We start from the raw sequence: 19,137 nt of genomic DNA on the forward strand, positions 1-19,137 counted from the left end.
CTACGTTACACGCCACTGCTTGTGTCTATTATAATGAACACATTTCCAAATGTGTTTGTCTTCTTTGACTTTGTCCGTGGTATACACAAAACCTTCATTGACCAACTGTTTTCTAATGTTCATGGGTAATCTACAAAGAACTGAACACTGATAAACATTATTATTATCATGAAGTACAAACGTGATAAGGATAACCCGTAGGCTAGTTTTTCTTAAATTTTAAATAGTTAATATTATATTTTATTAATACCATAGAACAATACTACTGTCTACCAATACCAGAGAGGTCTTCATGGTGATTGGTGGTATAGTTTTAATTACTTGTTGAGCATTTGGTTTTTGTTATTTATTCATTTGATATTTAACAGGTTTACATTTAAAATTGTATTTAGTAGTTACTTTTTTTATTGTTAAAATTAGATCATTAATTTTTGAATATATACAACCGTCACCAATACCTTAATGATATTATGAATATTATTGTTGATGAAGTATTACAACATTTGGAATCATCTCTGTCTGCTAAATTTGACTATAGCAGTGTGCATAAATCACTAGACTTTTTATTTCAAAAATCTTTGAATGGTAAGAAATCATAAAATGTTGATGATATTTAGCTCATAAATTATAATATAGTATGAATGCTTCATACTTCATCCATCATTTTTTTTTGTATTTCAAATATTTACAATGCAATCCGTAAATAGGTTTTTTTACAATGAGTATGAACGATGTGAGGGTAGTAATTGGACTAAAATCTTGAAAGAAGAATCCATTTGATGATGGAATTATACAGATTTTATATGAATGATGTATAAATATTAAAATTCTACTAATATGAAGACTTATATGATGTGTGACATGTTATTATACTTGGATATAATATATTAGTAATAATAATCGTTAAGTATTATTAATAATACATTCAAAATGATTAACTAATACTTAGAATACCTATGTTATTTCAACAATTAGAATTTGGCTATAATATCCTAGAACATGGGCGCCCATTGGGGGGGGGGAGGGGAAGACAGGGCACTTGCCCTCCCCCTGGAAAAAAACATTATGAACATGTAGCTCAATAAATATTACCGCAATATTACCTTATTAGTTATGACCGAAATTTTTTATTTTGACCCCCCCCCCCCCTAAAATATTACCTATGGGCGCTCATGTCCTGGACCATAATGTATTAATGATTATTGCTGTCCAGTTCGGATATTAATTTAATCTACAGGTAATCGTAATCTAATAGATTATGTATATTCAAATAAAAACTGTTGTTTGAGTTTTAAATATCATTTTTTTTCCACCGAGAGGTAGAAGGTGGTATCAAATAAATTGTAAAAATAAAAAAAACATTTTAGGTACCAAACTGTTATTGAAAAGCAAAAATGTATCAGGAAACATTTGAATTTTTTAAAAGTTGCAAACATTTGTAGTTTAGATGTTAGTGCTATATTAATTAGTAATTTATTAAGCTACCTAAATATTATGGTAAATTTGATTGTTCTTATAATTTTAGAACATGAATATAATATACAATATATTTTATATAGAACATTCTTAATTAATGTGTTAATGTGTATAATTACTTTTAGACTCCCAAACTGAAAATTTAAAGGTTGCATTAACAAGTGTTGAAGCTGTCTTAGAAAAAGTATGGGAGTCTCTTCATACTGGCTCCTGGGCTGAAGCTCCAGATGGTATGCGTAAACTTTATTCACATGCTAGTTTGCTCAAGGTAAGTAGTAATAACTTGTGCTTAGTATAAAAATGTACCTAATGTTTTAACATTTTTTCAAATTTTATTTTAGGCCAAACTATTATTGAAAACTGGCAATGATGAAAGAATGTTGAAAAAAACTATTAAAGCAATTGATGTGGGGTTGCTAATGGGCAATGAATTTAGAAATGAACTAACTGTAGCTGCATCATTATTATGTAAAGCTCTGCATCAGACGTTTTCTGGTATATAAATCAATGTCTATGCTGTGGTCAAGTGATAAAAATAACTAGTTGTTTTTATTTAATTTGACTTCTCTTATGTATTTAAAAAAACGATAGAAATAGCTCCCCCAGCATAAGCTCAGCTTTTAGAGGGTGTTGCAATATTGTAAACTCATTAAATATAATCTAAAATGTATATTGTATATTATTGTTGCAAATATATTATACTATTTTTTTTTATTTTTTTTTTTAGAGGTTCCAGTTAAATTGTGTGATAATAGAGAATCGTTTAACAGTTGTGAATTTCGTAAAAATGGTAATCATGTTCTAACATTGCATCAACCATCCTTAGAAACATTTTTAAGAGATTTTCTTAAATCTAAAACACCTGTTAAAATCACAGGTAACGAAAGACACATGATATATGTGACACATTTGTTTTTTCCTCATTACTGATTTTACTACCCTACTATACACCATTTTGTTAGTAAACCACCGTGGAATATTGTATTATTTAATTTACAATATTTCAGGTAATATGGAACACTGGCCTGCTTTAAATAAATGGAAAGATTTAAATTATCTTGTAAAATTAGCTGGAGCTAGATTAGTCCCTGTTGAAATAGGATCATCATATGCAGATGCTGATTGGAGTCAAAAATTAATAACTCTTGAAGAATTTATTAACACTCATGTTGTTCAAGAAGGTGAAAAACCAACATACCTTGCTCAACATCAACTTTTTAATCAAGTAAATTTAAATGAGTGATGAAAAAATAAACAAAACAATTTTAACTGTAGATTATTATTTTTAGATTCCAGAATTAAAAGATGATATTAGAGTTCCAGATTATTGTTATTTATCAGACATAGATGGTGTTGAACCCGATATAAATGCATGGTTAGGTCCTAAAGGAACTGTGTCTCCTACACATTATGATCCAAAGAATAACTTTTTGGCTCAAGTATGCATTTTAAAAACATATTGTATTGGTTAAATCTAATCTTTATTAATTAAATAAATATATTTATTTACCTGTAGGTAGTAGGATCAAAATATATTATTTTGTATGACCCAAAATGGTCTGAGTATTTGTATCCATACGATGATAAATTTCTTAAGAATACTGCACAGGTAGATCCAGTTAAGCCTGATTTGAGTCAATTTCCCAATTTTTCTCAAGTAAAAGCAACACATTGTACTTTAAATGAAGGTAAGCATTAAAAAAAATGTTAAGTAATAGCAGTAGTAGGATAAAAAAAGTAATGAAATAAGCAATATTGGGTGTCTTGTTAGAGTTTAGAAAGTTCCACTTTTAAAATTTGTATATTATTATATTATTAACTTTAACTATGTATTTTTGTATATATTATTTCAGGTGAGATGTTATTCATACCATCTGGTTGGTGGCACAGAGTTGAATCTCTTTCAGTGAGTTTTTCTGTCAGTTTTTGGTGGATGTAAGTCAAAATGAATAGTTGTTAATTTTTATCCATTTGAATTTATGTTATTGTTAAATTGTGTTCTGAACTGAAATTAAAACAAATGTGATGCACTTAAATTATCTGTTATTATTTAAATATAAAGCCTAAAAGCTAAAACCACAAAGTCTAGAATAGGTATATCACATTGAGCATTATGAAATATTTTTGTCATGTTTTTTATAGGTATCAATATACCATACAAATCAAATAAATATTATATAATAATATAACTACTTGAGTTGCAAGTAATGCTAAAAGTTAAATTATTAGGCTATAGTCGGTACAGGATTATAGGAATGCCATAAATGTGACGTAAGTTATTCTAATACAAAAAGTTAAGTATTTTTGGTTGCTTAATTGGTAAAATAGTAATATTATTGGTACACTCCCAGATTTTAGGTAAATTCCCAACTGTTTTCTCTAAATCATAGTAGATCATTACGCTATAATGTTAATGCTTTAAAAGTTTAAAACGATTAGCAATTTTACGATCAAAAAATAATTTTATTTTCAGTATTTCATTCCATAACTGTTATCAGTTGTCACCTATCACACTTATTTTAATCAATATATTTTATTCTGTTATTTTAGTATTTGCATACAAATTTCAAATATTTGCCAAACAAAATAGAAGTAGTGAGTAGTTAGCGAGTTAATTGTTTGTACATCGGAAGTGTAATAAATTATTAAATTCTAAAACCTAAATTGTTAACTAAAAAATGCTTATTATTTTGGAACATCCTTTTTTATCATGGCACATTAACGGTTATCATTACCGCCAAAAATGTGTCTGATAACAATGTTTTGTTTTAACTTAAAACTGTTAACGTTTAAGCATTATAATTTATAGGTACGTATTGAGTATTGTAATTATTGTAAGACAATTTGTTGTGGAGGAGCTTCTTTGGTGTTAATTCTTTACTTATGTCTTTCACGTCGGACGGGTAAATCGCTCCTGCATATAAATACCTACATACGTTAACTGTTAATGCATTAAACTAACAAGTTCGTCTGGTTCTAACTATTTGAATTTTATAGTTAGAAATATGAGTACAAATTGTGACATAATGGATCTTATGAAGGATTATGGCTCCGAATTCAACATGTCTACTGTGATGCAATGTGTTCAAGAATTAAAAGCTTGGCAAGAATCGCAACAGCAAAAATTATGTGAAAAACCGACTATGGATACTTTGACTAACGAAATGGAAGATGTGTTAAGGTCATTTGATGTTCCAGAAAATTCCCAAGGTACGTAATTGAACTATAATTTAAATAACTATTATATGAATACATGGGTATACAGGGTGATCCAACAAATATGCTCACCTGCCTTTTTTCTTTAATAATGAAATTTTTCGAAATCTGATTTTTGGAATCTTTTAATATACTCAAAGACCATATTTTCATATTCTTGAGATTTTTTGTACCACTTGAGGAGTTTCCCGTGGCGATACAAACTTTTTTACTGTAAATTATTTAGCAGATAATTTTTTGAGAATTTTGATGTATTGAAATCAAAATTCGAACGACTAGTTTTCTAGTTATTACACATTTCTTGCTAAGGATAATATAGTTTATAATAGGGAAGAAGGATATGCTTATACACTATACGTTATTATCCTTAGTCTATACACGTCATAATATAAAATAATACATAATTTCATATTTATTTGTGTGTAGAACTGTATAGACATATCCCTATTATAGACTATTATCCTTAGTGCAAATTGTCCTGTAACTCAAAATCAAATTTTGATTTCAATACATCAAAATTCTCAAAAAGATTATCCGCTAAATAATTTAAAGAAAAAAAGTGGGGTTCTCATTTGAAAAACTAAGATTCTTATCACCATAGGACACTCTTTAAGTGGCACAAAAAATCACAAGAATATGAAAATATGGCCTGTGAATATATTTAAAGATTTTTAAAAACTTTATTATTAAAGAAAAAAATGGGGGTGAGCATACTTGTTTTATCACCCTGTATGTATATATTTTTTTTCACAAACAATAATAATTTTTTAAGAAATAATAAAGCTCTGTTTCAATTATAAAAATAGAATATAAACAATATGTGGAGTTAAAAAAATTAAAATCAATAATAAATTATTTATTTGGTTTTTAACATTTATTAATGTCTAGTAGGTAAATTATAAATTTGATATTATTTATTTATTTATGCATAATAAACGGGTATTAAACCCTTTAGCAATTAGAATAATTATAAGTACAGTTCAGCTTATCTTATAACAGAATTTGAATACAACAATGAAGTAAAAATTATTAGTACCAAATACCAATGGTAATGGTTAACAGCTAAATAAAGAATATCTATATAGTACAGTAAAAATCATTAACTAACAATAAATAGTTACAAAAACAATACAAATAAAATAATAGTAATACAAGATAATTTAAATTTAAAGTCAATAAACATTCTGTCTGAATACAAATTGCGACATAGCAAAAAAATCAACATGATCCATTATACTGTTAGCCAAAGATAGCTCTGGGGATTATTATCTAAGTTTAAGTGAATAATAAATTGAGATAAATAAGTAATGTTCATCATTCATATGAAAAGATACATTCATTTAATGATTCACTTAAATATAATGAATGATGACTAAAAATGTTTTGGGGACATTAGCTCACTATTGATTCATTAAATATTTAGTGATTGTTTTTGCAGTATAAGAGGATTGAAAATATTTATCTTTTTACAGTATTGTAGTTTGACTTAACGTCCTAATGGTTAATATTTTATTCCAAAATTGAAGTTGGATATAACTTAATATGATTTCCAACAGAATGAATACCTCTGATTTCTTTAAAAATTAGATGAAGTATTATAAAATTAGCTATTAACAAAGTTAACCAATTACATTTTTTACAATTACTTGTTTTATAATTTTCATAAACATAAATTATATGATTTTCCATAAGATAAATTTAAAATTATTATTTATTTAAATATTTTGAACACACATTATTCCTAGATTAATTTTTTTTTATAGTACAGTGTTCTCTCGGTAATAGGGTATGTCCAGTAATTTAGCTCCTTACCATTTTCATAATAATGAATAACACTCATCATTTGTAGCTACCTAATAAAATTGATTTAGTCACACTGCAATGTCACAAAGTTATCATGGATTTCTTAGCTTTCCTTAGTTATGTCTTAAGACTTGTTCCTTTAAAGGAATAATGCAACTATAGTATAAAAATAATATATGTACATATAAAACAGTTAAATATTTCATAATATTTTGTACAATACACGTATATTCAACCAGTAAAATTTGATTTTTAATGAACCTCCACTGATTTGACTTTTTTGTTAAAGTTCTCCGATCTGATATATGCCGGATTACTGAGATGCCACTGTACTTAAACACATTCATAAAATATGTAAATTGATTTTAAAAGATTTGAATAAATAAACTTACTATTAAATATTTTGTTGTAACAAAAAAGTGTTATTTTTTAAAAACCATTGATACAAATCTCAATTTGCCAGGTTCTTTTTTAAATATTTTTATTTATTATAGAAAATCATTATGATGATAGAGTATCTTCTTATTCAGAAATAGATGAAGAACTATTGAAAAAGTTTGGCTACCAAACAGATGTAATTTCATCACAGGTTAGTATTAATTATGGTCCAGATTTATTTAGATAAATTATAATTATAATATATTTATTAAAATTACTGTATGGCAAAATACAATAAAATGGATCTATTTATTTGATCAAATTTTGTATGCAGAAAAATTGGATATATTACTATTACTTATCTAAATATTTTGAATTATAATAATTGTTTTTATTTAATTTAGGCTTCAAATCCAAGAGATGATGTAGCAATATTATCACCTAATAAAAATGTTGATAAAGAATGTAATACCAATATTTCTGAAGATAAACAATTAGAAAATGAAATTGAATGCAAAACTATTAAACCTAAAAAACCATATTTAAAAAGAGGTACAGGTCTGGCTAGATATGGCTTAAATATAGAAGAAGTTAAAAAAAAAACTGGTAAATTGAAATTCAAAAGACCAATTTTATCAATTCCATCCAAAATTAAAGTACCAAGAAAGTGTTTGAATCAAGTCAAACCATATCCTAAAACAGAATTTGGTAAATTAACTTAAAAAAATATTTTTATTTTTTAAAAATATTTAATTTATTTCTATTTCATACATTTATTTTTAGGTACTAGGCCAACTGAAAGTTCACGTCTAGACTTAAAAAAAGTTGAAGTAGCCAATTCTTGGAATAGGTATGAGCCCAAAGGTTTGGCAGATGATGGAGAAAAGAATAATAATTCAGAACAAAGGGAATTGCGTGCATTTGAAATATTAGAAGAACGTGCAAACAATTCTGATTTAAATGCATCATCACCTACCGTTTGTCAACTCTTAGAAAGAGGGCGAAGTTCGAAAAGTAATAAAGAAGTACCGGCATCACGACTAGTTCGTTCTTTAAATTTTGATCAAATAAACTCATCCACTCCTAGACAAAATATTGACGATTCCGACGATTCCTATTCAGACTCAAGTCAGGAATGTGATCCATTAGATTTAACGGAAGATGTGCGCAAGGATACAAATTTAAATGGCAATAAAAAAAATAGTAATAAAAATGAAGTTAATTCAGTTATTTTAACAGAAAATGAAAGTAAATATTTAGAAAACTATTCTAAAACATCAGGAATCATGAAACAAGTTGACTTTGATCAATCATTTGATACAGAATTACTTAGTAAGAGACTTGAAGAGTTGGAATCTGAGATAGAAACATTTCGGTCAGAAAATACTAAATTAATGAAGTTGCAACGAGAATTCGAGGTTGAAAGACAAAAATTTTTTAAGAGTAAAGAAGATTTTTTAAAGAAATTAAATGACGAAAAAAAAAAAGAGGAAGAAATGCTGGCAGAAGAAAGAAAAAAATTCATGAGAGAAAAAGTTTTGTTTGAGAAAAATGCTAGAGAATTAAGAAACAAACCTAATAGACAAGAGAGAGAAGAAATTAAAAAATTAAAAGAACAGGTTGGTTTTAATACTGTTTATATTTTTGAATGTATACTAATGATTTTGACATTGTATCTTAATTCATAGTTAACCGAGTTAAAAGATGAGTTTAATAAAAAAGAATCTCGATGGGCAACTGGCCAGGCCCGACTCAGGACTCAGATGAAATTATTGGAAAACAGTAATACAGCTTTACGCAATGAACTTGAATTATTGAGTAAAGCATCATTGAATAAAAAAGTAAACAATTTTTTATACCGGTTGTTCGGTGAATTTAAGGAATACCTAATTACTTTTCAGGATTTCAGTGGATTGGAATATTGAATCAAGACTTTTTTGAAAAGCTAATGGGTACCTCCTAAATGGTAAATACACATTTTTTGGAACATTTATATTTTATAATAGCATTCAATTCTAACTTAACATTTTTATCTCCAAACTCTTAAATAAAAATTGTCTGAATAAAAGACATTTCAAATTTAATTGAAAATATATCAGTTTTTTCCAATTTAATAAAATATTGGAAATCAATAAGTTTGTAACTTTTGTTTCAAAGATATTACCAATGGGTGATTTCCTAGCAAGTTATTATATTATTAATATATTTTCAAGGTTCCACTAAAAGTGGAATTTTAACATGCAGATTGTTTTATATTCTGATAAAAAAAAATTTTGCAGTTTGAATTAAAAGGACGTTACACCTGCATGTGTTGTCTCCGTCTTACAAAAGTACAACATAACGAAAACTGTTCTGCATTAAATAGAACCACTCAAACTGTAGTCCAAGCTAAGCAACCAAATTCTTATTATTAAGAGGAGAACGTTTATTGTGCAACATCGTTTTTATTTTGTCATTATTTTCAAGTTTGAAATAATGAATTTTCAAACAATAAGAACTTTTTTTGCGTTTGCGATATGGAAAAAATAAAACCAAAGTTGCACAGTAAATGTTCTCTTGTTTATAGTGTGAACATTTGGTTGGTTTGCTTGGACTACAGCTCAAGTGTTTCTATTTCATTCAAAACAGTATTTGCTATGTTGTACGTTTGTAAGACGGAGACAACACATGTGAGTGTGGCGTCCTCTTAATATTATTATGTAAATTTAATAGTTCTTGTAACAGTAATATCTTGATAAAATATTTTATACGTATGAAGTAAAATAATATTTAATATAAAATAAATTGATTAAATATTAAAAATAAACTAATATGAATGGATTTTTAAAAAAAATAGTGTATACATGTGTTCTTAATTAAATTTAAAATAGCTTTCATTGAATAATATTTTATTTTATAACCGTATAATGTATTTCAGTACAATTAATTTGAAAAATAGGTTTATCTAACTATGGTATACTCATTATGTTACTATTTCAAAGTAAAAGTTAAGTTGTGTATGCTAAAAGGGTTAAAAATGTAGTGTTCCTTTGAATGTGTATTTAGGTATTCTCTAGCTTGTCAGTAAAGTCTCAATTCAATCTAACGTAATCCGGACAAGTATTCCCTAAATTGTTAAATTCATGGTATACAGTAAATACAATTTCATGGAATTTTCATTTCAGGTTACTTTCAAAACACCATCTGAAAAAAAAGCTTTGAGGAACACCAAAATAATTCATAATGTCAATAAAGAACTCAGTAAATTGTCTCCCGATGATACATCATCAATGATTGATCCAAAAACTAGAAACATTCCTGCATCTATACTGAGGAAACCTGTAATTACGACTACTGATAATGAATCATCTGAGGAAGAATTGTCCTCAGATGAAAATCAGTTCTCTAAAAATCTCTTGCATGATAGTGATAATGGAAATGATTTGAATGAATCTAACAGTACTCAACGCAGTAGTTGTGGTGTTGTCCGCGAGACTGTTTTAGATGATGGACGTAAAGAAATTTTGTATTCAAATGGTAATCTAAAAAAAATTTCTTCTGACGGCAACAATGTCAAAGTGATTTATTATAATGGTGATGTGAAAGAAACAAAAGATGATTACGAACGGTATTATTTTGCTAAAAATAAAACATACCATACAACATACAATTCTGGTCTAGAGATAATTGAATTTCCTAAGTAAGTTTAATATACAAATTTATGTGCTTTATATTTAGATGGTCACACCAGTGGGGTAACTAGCTATAATTGTTTAGGATAGGGAATATTTAAAGTCCAAATGGAAGTAATGGAACCCACCCTATCATAATCAGGTAGTGGATTAAATAAAAAAATATTTTTGTTATACCTTCACCATATGCTTATGCTCCAATTTATTATTAATTTAAACATTACTTATGCCTTATAAGCTTTAAAAAAATATTTTTCATAATTTTACTAAAACAATAAAACTTAATGTGCTTATTGAATTATTTTATTTTAACTTAATGTAGATGCTCATTTCAATTGAAAAAATGTATCTGGCTAAACATAATGTGATTTAATTGTATTTTATGAAATTTAAAAAGAAGCTGTTCAAGTATGTTTGTGTTAGTATAGTTATATGATAATCCTATACTCCTATAGTCGTCTATGCTTCTATGCAATATTTGTATTATTATCAAACATGCATTTACAGATGTTTATATTAATGTCAAATCAGTATTATTAAAATGTACCATTATTTTTTTGTACTACTTTTCACTAGAAATATTTGTGGTAGCAAAAAGAACCTTTCTGCCATATAAAAATGTTTGGAATAGCAACCACTTCACTTAACTACCTCCTATTAACCTATAGATTACATCATTAAAATTCTATCTACCCGTACCCTTTTCCACAGTAATAAATCTATTAAACCTACAACAGCTAATAGTTGCCTCACTTAAGATCAGTAAAAAAAAATAATAAATAAATAATCTGGCTTAAAATTTGTTAAGTAAAACTTAGAACAAGTTGTGAACACTTTCATTAGTAATAATAAGACAAAAGCTCCATTGGGTTACTTTTTAAGAATTTCTATTTAAACATGTTATATATTTATATTAATTGTGTAGTGGGCAAACTGAAAAGCATTACAAAGACGGAAAAGTAGAAATTGAATATGTAGATGGTAAAAAGCATACAGTGTATCCAGACCGTAAGGAGATTTGGAATTACTTGGATGGTTCAGTTTTGACGGTAGATCCAAATGGACATCGTGAATTGGTGTTACTAAATGGCCAACGAGAAATACATACCAGCGAATTCAAAGTATGTCCATTCATTGTTTAAATTAGTTAATATTTAATATACTAGTTGTATTTCTAATGATTAAATTTAGATATATGTTTTGTGTGAATAGTTACTCAGTGACCTAAATTATATTAGGTATCTCTAATTATCATAATATTGACTTAAGCTAGAACTTATATTACTGTGTTAAAATAAAAATGTAGCAATTCATAAATATTAATTTTAATGCATTTCAATTTTATAGAAAAGAGTTTATCTAGATGGTACAACAAAAATTGTTTATCCAGATGGGTCGCATGAAACCAAATATCCTGACGGTAGAATTAGAAAAAAAGACAAGGACGGTAATTTGACGTTGGACACTAGTGTTCCATCTTAAAACATTTAATGTAAATTGTTGATCAATAAATTAAATTTCAATGTTTTTTATGTTGTATAATGATAGGTAGTTTGAGTTTTTGAAATATATTATTTTATTTTTTGATACATTTTAAATTTTTATACTTATGCGATAAATATATTTATTCTTGCATGATTCTCTCTACTTAATAATTTTATATTAACTTATTGTGAATTTACTTTGGAACATTATGATAGGGTTATCGAATATCTTACATTATACACATTTATTGTTATTTGTTACTTTGTTAGTATTAAGTTTTTACTCAATATGCAATATTTTTTTAATAAACAAATTTAAGTTATGTGGCATTAGTAGCATTATGTCCATGGAAAAACTACTTTTCCTTTTGAACGCCAATCTTTAGCATAAAAATCATAAAGTAACTTGTTCATAATACAACTATTAATTAGAAATTGTATTATTTGAATATTTAAATATTAATGCAATGACAGAATTCTATATCCTGTTACAAGTTCCTTGTCTTAGAAAGTTGATTGAATATCTAGCGAGTCATGTTGTTATTAATATAATTTCTTATTACACATGTATTCAAATTAAAAACCAAATTAGCTTAATATTGTATTATTGGAAGTTAAATAAGATACCTAGTTAATATCTAAGTACCTATGAAAACATGCACGGTGTTCCTAGGTAAGTTACTTTAAAAAGCAACTAAGCTACGTTACCACAAAATTAAATAATCAATAAGTACCCACTTTAAACTTTAAAATTAACCAGTTACTTTATGATGCTACTTTAAAATGTTTTAAATATATAAAACTAGGATACCTACTATTAAATAAAAGCATTTATTTAATAGTAATTATCTCCAGTCTTATAAAAGACATTTTACATGTGTTTAAGGGAGTGATATATTACAATTTAGAAATATTAGTTGTACCGTTGGTAAACCATTTAATATTTATTAACTGCCTAAATAAAGGTAATTATAAAAATGCTAATTTTTAGCTCATTCACACATATATCATCATTAGTTTTAAGCAATTTAGTTAAAAGTAATTTTCTTTACAGATTTCATAAGAATGTACTTCATTATTTATTTTACAAAGTTTCTTACAAAATATAATCAATGTAGTTACTCTTGCATTATTTCAATAAATAAATAATGAAGTTACCTTAACCTTACCCATAAAAAGTAACTATGTTACAGTAACGAGTAACTTATTATGTTATTACCAATACTGCAAATGTTACATAAAGTACACAATAGTAGATTATTTTTGTGGTCTGTTTCTAAATTAGATTACCGCTATAAAAAAATATATTTAAAAGTACATAATATCATCGGTGTCATGCCAAAAGCGGTGAAGTTTTTTTTTTTTAAATCTTTGGTAAAGTTAATTTGAGCATAACATTATTACAGTACCAACAATTTAATTCTGATTTCTATATAGTAAATAATTTATATTGTTACTAATAACATTGTATTTTTAAATTTAATTTCTTAAGTTAAATTAATTTTACCATAAACTTCCAAAACTAACTTGTCCACTTTTACAAAACAATAACGGTAATATGTGAAAAAAACTATATTTAATTCATAAAACAAATCTTTTAGTAGTATAAATACAACAAAATAATTCATTTATTAAGTCCCTAAATATTTTTTACATGAATTACAATACCAAAACTGATTAATTATGAGATGTACAGTAAATAATTCTAGTAATGTTAGTTTACTAGGTCACAAAAAAAAGAGAAAAACACCCCAACAAAAGAACAAATAGTAAGAGGCCAAACAAAACAGTTTGAAGTTTAAATTCAGAAATGCATGTTTAAAGTACTTAAGACTTATGCCTAATAGTTTAATAAATAAGAATTAATCATCCTTCTTTGATTCGTTGCCAGCAGTCTTCTGAAGTTTTTCATGTTCTGTCATGAGCCTGTCGTATTCTTTGGAGACAGATTCTGCTTGACTTTTGATCGCGTCGCGGTCGGCCTTGATCAATTCCAATTCTTTTCTCAGTTGAGTCAGCACTTCAGACTCGCCGTCTCCTTTATTGTCTTTCGTCATCAAAGACTTGGCTGCAGCGCTGGCGCTCTGGGCCTGTTTCAGCGACGCTTCGCTTTGGGCCACCAACGACGCTTGCAGGGTGACTAGGGCTATGAAACGTTTGATGACAAAGCTGAGGAACAAGGCGATGCCACTGATGTAGAAGTTGCGCTGGGCACGGAACAGTCGCATGTTGGCCTGCATTTCGTGGTCCAAGTGTTGATGCGCGTCGCTCAGCTCCGGGTTGGAGTATTTGCGCATCTCGCGGACGGAGTCCAACAGGAACAGGACGAGAACGAACAGCAAGAACGTGAAGTACCACTGGGCCTGGGCGCTAAGCGCCTGATAGAACCGGGATCGGAACAGACTGTTCCAGCGCTTAGCCGACATATATGGTACCAGGAACAGCATCAGCACGCCCACTTCGAAGTACAGGAACGTCGCGATAATCGTCCACTGGAGACTCATCTTGTGTGTACGGGGTTGCAATGGATGGTGACGTGAATCTCAATCGGAGGGATCACTGACGGGAAGGGTTGTAATCGTATGATGTACCGCTATTGCGGCCTGCGGGTCGCTATACCGTTCGAAGTTTCAAAAAAAATCGGCGAGGTATTAGGGGTACACGGTTAGTTGAAAAAAGGACGAAAACAATATAAACCGTGCCGGCAAGTAGGCGGCGTCAAGGACGTACCAGATCGACGCAAAACGAAACAGTGAACTCAGAACGAGTAACGACAGAAAGGTGCACCGGACTACCTGAGAATAAAAATATACAGTGATTACTGTTCACTATTCAGTGATACATTTATAACTATTATAAGTTAATACTTAATTCAGCGATAATGCGATACTCACTTATCGGCTGTGTTATCGTGTACGATACTACGATGACTAAGATGAAAACGTAAATATAATATTATTAGTCACGTTATTAATACACGTAACTACGTAAGACCACAGAACTTAGAACCCAGTGCAACTCGGCGTCTCGACCAATCGGGCGCGCTGGATCGGCCGCCGGCAAGTCGCTATGAATACGATTATTTATTACGATTAAATATTAGTATTATTTTATTTATTTAGTTACTTCCTATAGTTTCCTACTACTGTCTACTTATCTACTTCTGTACATTTTCTTCGTGTAAAACTATAAACTGTCTGTAAATAATATTATGTAATAGGTTGGAATTTATTTATACTTTCGCAATATTACACAAAATTGTTATGCCGACTCTACAGTTGTAGTACAGTCGACCGTCGGATTGTTTATTTTTTTTAATATTGGCTGTCGAGACTCTACTGCAGTCTGTTGACTACGGCACTATTAAATGGACCATTCAATCGTTTGGGAGTTGGGACCCGGGACAGCAAGAGAAACTGTTGGGTAGCGCATCAAAAGTGCCATGGTGTTTTCGCGTGCCATGTTCTGTGATAAATTTAATATTTATAGTTGTATTGCGGAGATTGTTTTGACGTGACGTAACTTTCATAGACCATAATACAGCTGACGCTGAGTTTTAAATTATTTAAATACCTATCTATAGTTAATATATACTATAGACTATATAGTATGTGTCTACTGTAGTGCTACAACTGTCTACTGTAGAATTTAAATATTTAGTATGTGTCTACTGTAGTGCTACAACTGTCTACTGTAAAATTTAAATAGTTACCCATTATGTATTTCGTATTTTTGTAAATATTTTTTGAAGATAAGCATCATATTTTTCGGTTAACGGAAAAAACGTCCCCAGAAAAACTACCCGTCAATATGTTATAAATATATCATTGTCGATGTGATGAGGTCTCTACCTAACTCATCTGCAATTATGAGAAAATTATCGTTATCCTTGAGATATCGATAGTTTCAAAACACAACTTGGTGGATATAAAGTGACAAAGTGTGTAGATGCTAGATGCTATAGAATATTACCATTTGGCATTTACCACAGTTATTATTAATTGTAGCGTTGTATGTGCGTTGTGAATTTTATTAAATTAAATATTTTATTTTTTTAAATTTTTTATATTGTTATTACTTGTTATTAATATGCTAACCGGTAATTTGAATAAATATTATTATTAAATTATAAGTGATGCCGGAAAAATATTAAATAGGTATAGGTACCTTTGTAAAATTGGGCTGTTTTGGAACCGAATAACAACAAAATGATTACCGTTATTCTTTGTGTTAATATACAAAAATGTCCGCCAACAGCTTAAAACGAGTCAAAATATTTTGAAAAATGTTATCAAGTATATGAAATGATGAAATAAACATTTGGTGTAAATTTTAAGTGTCTACAGTAATTCGTTTTTGGATTACAATAAAATAAGAAAATCGTTACAAGAGAAATCGAGTGAATATCCAATGTAGTAAAAATTTCAACTTCAAACGATCATACAAATTTAACTTTCCTGTAGACATTTTTTTTTTTAGAAAAGGTAGATAAACTTGTAAGGAATCTTGTGTTAACATTTTAAATCTTAAATAGAAATAGAAATTTTTTTATGAAATTCTAACTAAATATAATTTGCTAATTTTCGTGATTTTTACGTTTTTCTGAGTATAATACCGAAAGTTTTATTTTTATGATTTTGTGCTCTTGATTAAATATGATTTTCTGGTGTGCGGTACTTAACGATGATGTTATTTTAGATAAATGTATACGTTATTGATATAAATCAATATGTGCGGTATTGAACTGTTTGATTTGGGGAAAATATCCGGGATCAAGGAATAAAAGTGTGCGGTTTTGAACGACGACCTTTATAGTCCGGGTCTTTATACAAATTGTACAGATTAGCAATAATATAGGCATAATATGAACTGCCTTCTAAAATATCGGTTCAAAAGTCACATTTGGAAAAATTTGATTATTTATGATTTTTTGAATGGTAAGCGAGGTCCATAGACCGTTGGACCTTGAGTTTTTCAGTCAGAGCCGGCAGACGTAGGAAGTGACTTCATATCATAAGGTCTACTTGACGGACCCGGCAGTTGTGCCCAAGACAAAATTTGAATTTTAGGGTCAGTACACTTGTTGCGCTGCTTATATATTTAGGTCTGTATACCAATTCCATTGCTTATACTTTTGACATTTTAAGCACGATTGGTAACCTCCCCTATGAACTTGCTAGATAATCAGGCTAGTGTCTACTCAAAGGTTAGGTTTTTTCCACTCCTCCCCCCAGGTGGGCTATTTTCAGTTTTCACCCTTTTGGTGGTTTGAGGGTTGAACTTTGCAACTGGATCAAGATGTTTCTATAATTAGCGATATTACAATAAGTTTGTAGGACCTCGAGTTTTGTGAATGCCTATGTTCACGGCTTAATTATGTAACAAGAATTTCGAAATTATATTATTTTCAATAAGCAAATCTCCATAAAAATGTTTAAAATGTTTTTATTTTTCAACATAAGAAAACAAATTTTGAAAAAACTTATTTTATATGTAATAACTAATAAGAAGCAGTGAAAATGAAAATGGCTATCATAAATATAAGGCAATAGTATGAATATTTATTTAGGGACATTTATATTTTTGGACAGCACATGTCATCAGCGGCATGCCGTGTAACCTAAGTCTGCACATACCTATAGCCTCAAGATATGAAAGAAAAAAAATTATTTGTATCAAATAACTTTTTAACTAATGATGTTATGACAAAAAAAATTAGTTCAAATTATTAATTTAATATACAAGTAGAATAAACATTTAACAATGATACAATGTATCAATAATTTTAAAAATGTACATTTTAACACAAATTTTCATATTGGTATTATAAATGTTTGGCATTTGGCAATATAATTTTAGTTTAATCTTTAACTTATTCAAATAATATGAATGACTGTTTTTTGAGTGTCCAACAGTTGTTTTAAAATTAATATAATAAAATATAAAAATTATGTATCACTTATAGCTCTCAAAAATTATTCCAAAATCACTTTTCCATAATTCTGAAATTTTATTATTTGTCCTCTTCTTTTTCTTTATATTTAACTACTCCTCTCTGAATTAAATCTGGGATTTCAACTGCCAACCATGGGCCCAACTATAACAGAACACAAAATAAATACATTTAAATAAATAAACAACATAATTATAAAGCACATAAATAAAATTTGTTATAACTACATTTGTTCTCAATTCAACTGACACCAATTTTTTAAAACTAAATGAAATGACAACATTTTTACTGTACCAGTTTTTAGCATAAAAAATCACAAAAGAAAAAATAAATTTCCAAAAAGGTTTTTTATAGATTACTAGAAAAATAATAAAAAATCCTTACACCAAGTGCTAAAGCGTGAGAAATACCAAACTTTGGTACATTTCTAGCCCATAATGGCTTAAAATGATCAGACAGACATATTTTGCCACCTCTATACATTTTGGCAGTTTTACCATCAAGTTCGGGTAATGCAATTTCAGGTGCTGTAGCAGGGAATGTTACGGGAATCTGAAATCAATGTATCGTAAAAATAATTTTGAAAATGTATATGTATAATAAATGTTATATAAAGAACTCACGTCAAATTCTATGTCAAACTCATATTTCAACTGATTTTGAAACACCCAACACTTTCCAAACCATTTAGTTCCTTCCTTATTAGACTCTAGACGAAACCAATCATTATCAGCTGCTTTATTGTTCTGAACATACTAGAATTATTATTAAAATAATTATTAAAATTTAACTTATAAAGTGATGTCACGAGTGGTAAGAATATCAACGCCCTTACTTGGATTAGGGATTGGTATTCTTCTTTGAGTCTTTGTGGCCACAAATCAACGTCCCGGGGACCGGCTTTTGTCTTTAGGAGTGGTATTGAAGACAGAGCCTTTTTGGTGTTTTCCATAGTTTTTAAACGGCTATGTACACCGATGACCTAAATTAATCAAAACGAATTACTGATGGACTTTCGATTGTTTGGTATTATTTATTAACTCAATACCAAACTCAGAATATCTCCTGAGGGTATTGGTCATTGGGCAGTCGCAGTGCCGTGGCGGAACGAGACACGACGAATATTTACTGTAGTAGTGTAGTTACAAGACGTGTT

At 28.7% G+C, this 19,137-nt stretch overlaps 4 protein-coding genes across 6 annotated transcripts; 2 read left to right on the plus strand and 2 right to left on the minus strand.

Annotated features, from left to right (window-relative positions):
• Positions 1-226: 226 nt before the first annotated feature.
• Positions 227-3,512, plus strand: LOC111034697 (lysine-specific demethylase 8). Its single transcript, XM_022316029.1, has 8 exons — positions 227-585; positions 1,602-1,744; positions 1,818-1,971; positions 2,204-2,353; positions 2,484-2,701; positions 2,766-2,915; positions 2,993-3,164; positions 3,330-3,512. Exons 1-8 carry the CDS (start codon positions 471-473, stop codon positions 3,413-3,415), a joined length of 1,188 nt encoding a protein of 395 aa, XP_022171721.1. The 5' UTR covers positions 227-470; the 3' UTR covers positions 3,416-3,512.
• LOC111034695 (centromere protein J) lies at positions 3,335-12,091 on the plus strand. 3 transcript variants are annotated; one of them, XM_022316023.1, is made up of 9 exons: positions 3,335-3,411; positions 4,474-4,686; positions 6,990-7,084; positions 7,278-7,581; positions 7,657-8,492; positions 8,562-8,714; positions 10,038-10,552; positions 11,470-11,665; positions 11,892-12,091. In XM_022316023.1, exons 2-9 carry the CDS (start codon positions 4,482-4,484, stop codon positions 12,024-12,026), a joined length of 2,439 nt encoding a protein of 812 aa, XP_022171715.1. In that variant the 5' UTR covers positions 3,335-3,411; positions 4,474-4,481; the 3' UTR covers positions 12,027-12,091. The 3 variants fall into 3 exon arrangements, with proteins under 3 accessions (XP_022171715.1, XP_022171714.1, XP_022171717.1); XM_022316022.1 differs by lacking the exon at positions 3,335-3,411 and adding an exon at positions 3,674-4,379; XM_022316025.1 differs by lacking the exon at positions 3,335-3,411 and adding an exon at positions 3,674-4,285.
• A 1,496-nt stretch (positions 12,092-13,587) lies between these two features.
• LOC111034698 (B-cell receptor-associated protein 31) lies at positions 13,588-15,047 on the minus strand. The gene is made up of 2 exons (XM_022316030.1): positions 14,923-15,047; positions 13,588-14,823 (listed from the first exon to the last, which is right to left on the minus strand). Exon 2 carries the CDS (start codon positions 14,530-14,532, stop codon positions 13,891-13,893), a length of 642 nt encoding a protein of 213 aa, XP_022171722.1. The 5' UTR covers positions 14,533-14,823; positions 14,923-15,047; the 3' UTR covers positions 13,588-13,890.
• A 2,533-nt stretch (positions 15,048-17,580) lies between these two features.
• Positions 17,581-19,137, minus strand: LOC111034686 (ubiquitin-fold modifier-conjugating enzyme 1). The gene is made up of 5 exons (XM_022316012.1): positions 19,030-19,137; positions 18,817-18,963; positions 18,605-18,736; positions 18,366-18,533; positions 17,581-18,125 (listed from the first exon to the last, which is right to left on the minus strand). The coding sequence occupies exons 2-5, from the start codon at positions 18,931-18,933 to the stop codon at positions 18,042-18,044; spliced, it is 501 nt and encodes a 166-aa protein (XP_022171704.1). The 5' UTR covers positions 18,934-18,963; positions 19,030-19,137; the 3' UTR covers positions 17,581-18,041.

Source organism: Myzus persicae, unplaced genomic scaffold (assembly GCF_001856785.1).
Source record: "Myzus persicae strain clone G006 unplaced genomic scaffold, MPER_G0061.0, whole genome shotgun sequence".
NCBI classification, from domain to species: Eukaryota; Metazoa; Arthropoda; class Insecta; order Hemiptera; family Aphididae; genus Myzus; species Myzus persicae.

What these genes read in the sequence shown, in the direction of transcription:
- LOC111034697 (XM_022316029.1), top strand. Translation starts at nt 471, where the DNA reads ATGAATATTATTGTTGATGAAGTATTACAACATTTGGAATCATCTCTG. An exon ending in ATTTCAAAAATCTTTGAATG is followed by an intron (nt 586 to 1,601) that starts GTAAGAAATCAT and finishes AATTACTTTTAG; the next exon opens with ACTCCCAAACTGAAAATTTA. An exon ending in AACATCAACTTTTTAATCAA is followed by an intron (nt 2,702 to 2,765) that starts GTAAATTTAAAT and finishes TATTATTTTTAG; the next exon opens with ATTCCAGAATTAAAAGATGA.
- LOC111034695 (XM_022316023.1), top strand. Translation starts at nt 4,482, where the DNA reads ATGAGTACAAATTGTGACATAATGGATCTTATGAAGGATTATGGCTCC. An exon ending in AAGCATCATTGAATAAAAAA is followed by an intron (nt 8,715 to 10,037) that starts GTAAACAATTTT and finishes TTTTCATTTCAG; the next exon opens with GTTACTTTCAAAACACCATC. An exon ending in TACATACCAGCGAATTCAAA is followed by an intron (nt 11,666 to 11,891) that starts GTATGTCCATTC and finishes TCAATTTTATAG; the next exon opens with AAAAGAGTTTATCTAGATGG.
- LOC111034698 (XM_022316030.1), bottom strand. Translation starts at nt 14,532, where the DNA reads ATGAGTCTCCAGTGGACGATTATCGCGACGTTCCTGTACTTCGAAGTG.
- LOC111034686 (XM_022316012.1), bottom strand. Translation starts at nt 18,933, where the DNA reads ATGGAAAACACCAAAAAGGCTCTGTCTTCAATACCACTCCTAAAGACA. An exon ending in AATACCAATCCCTAATCCAA is followed by an intron (nt 18,737 to 18,816) that starts GTAAGGGCGTTG and finishes TAATAATTCTAG; the next exon opens with TATGTTCAGAACAATAAAGC. An exon ending in CTCACGCTTTAGCACTTGGT is followed by an intron (nt 18,126 to 18,365) that starts GTAAGGATTTTT and finishes GTTCTGTTATAG; the next exon opens with TTGGGCCCATGGTTGGCAGT.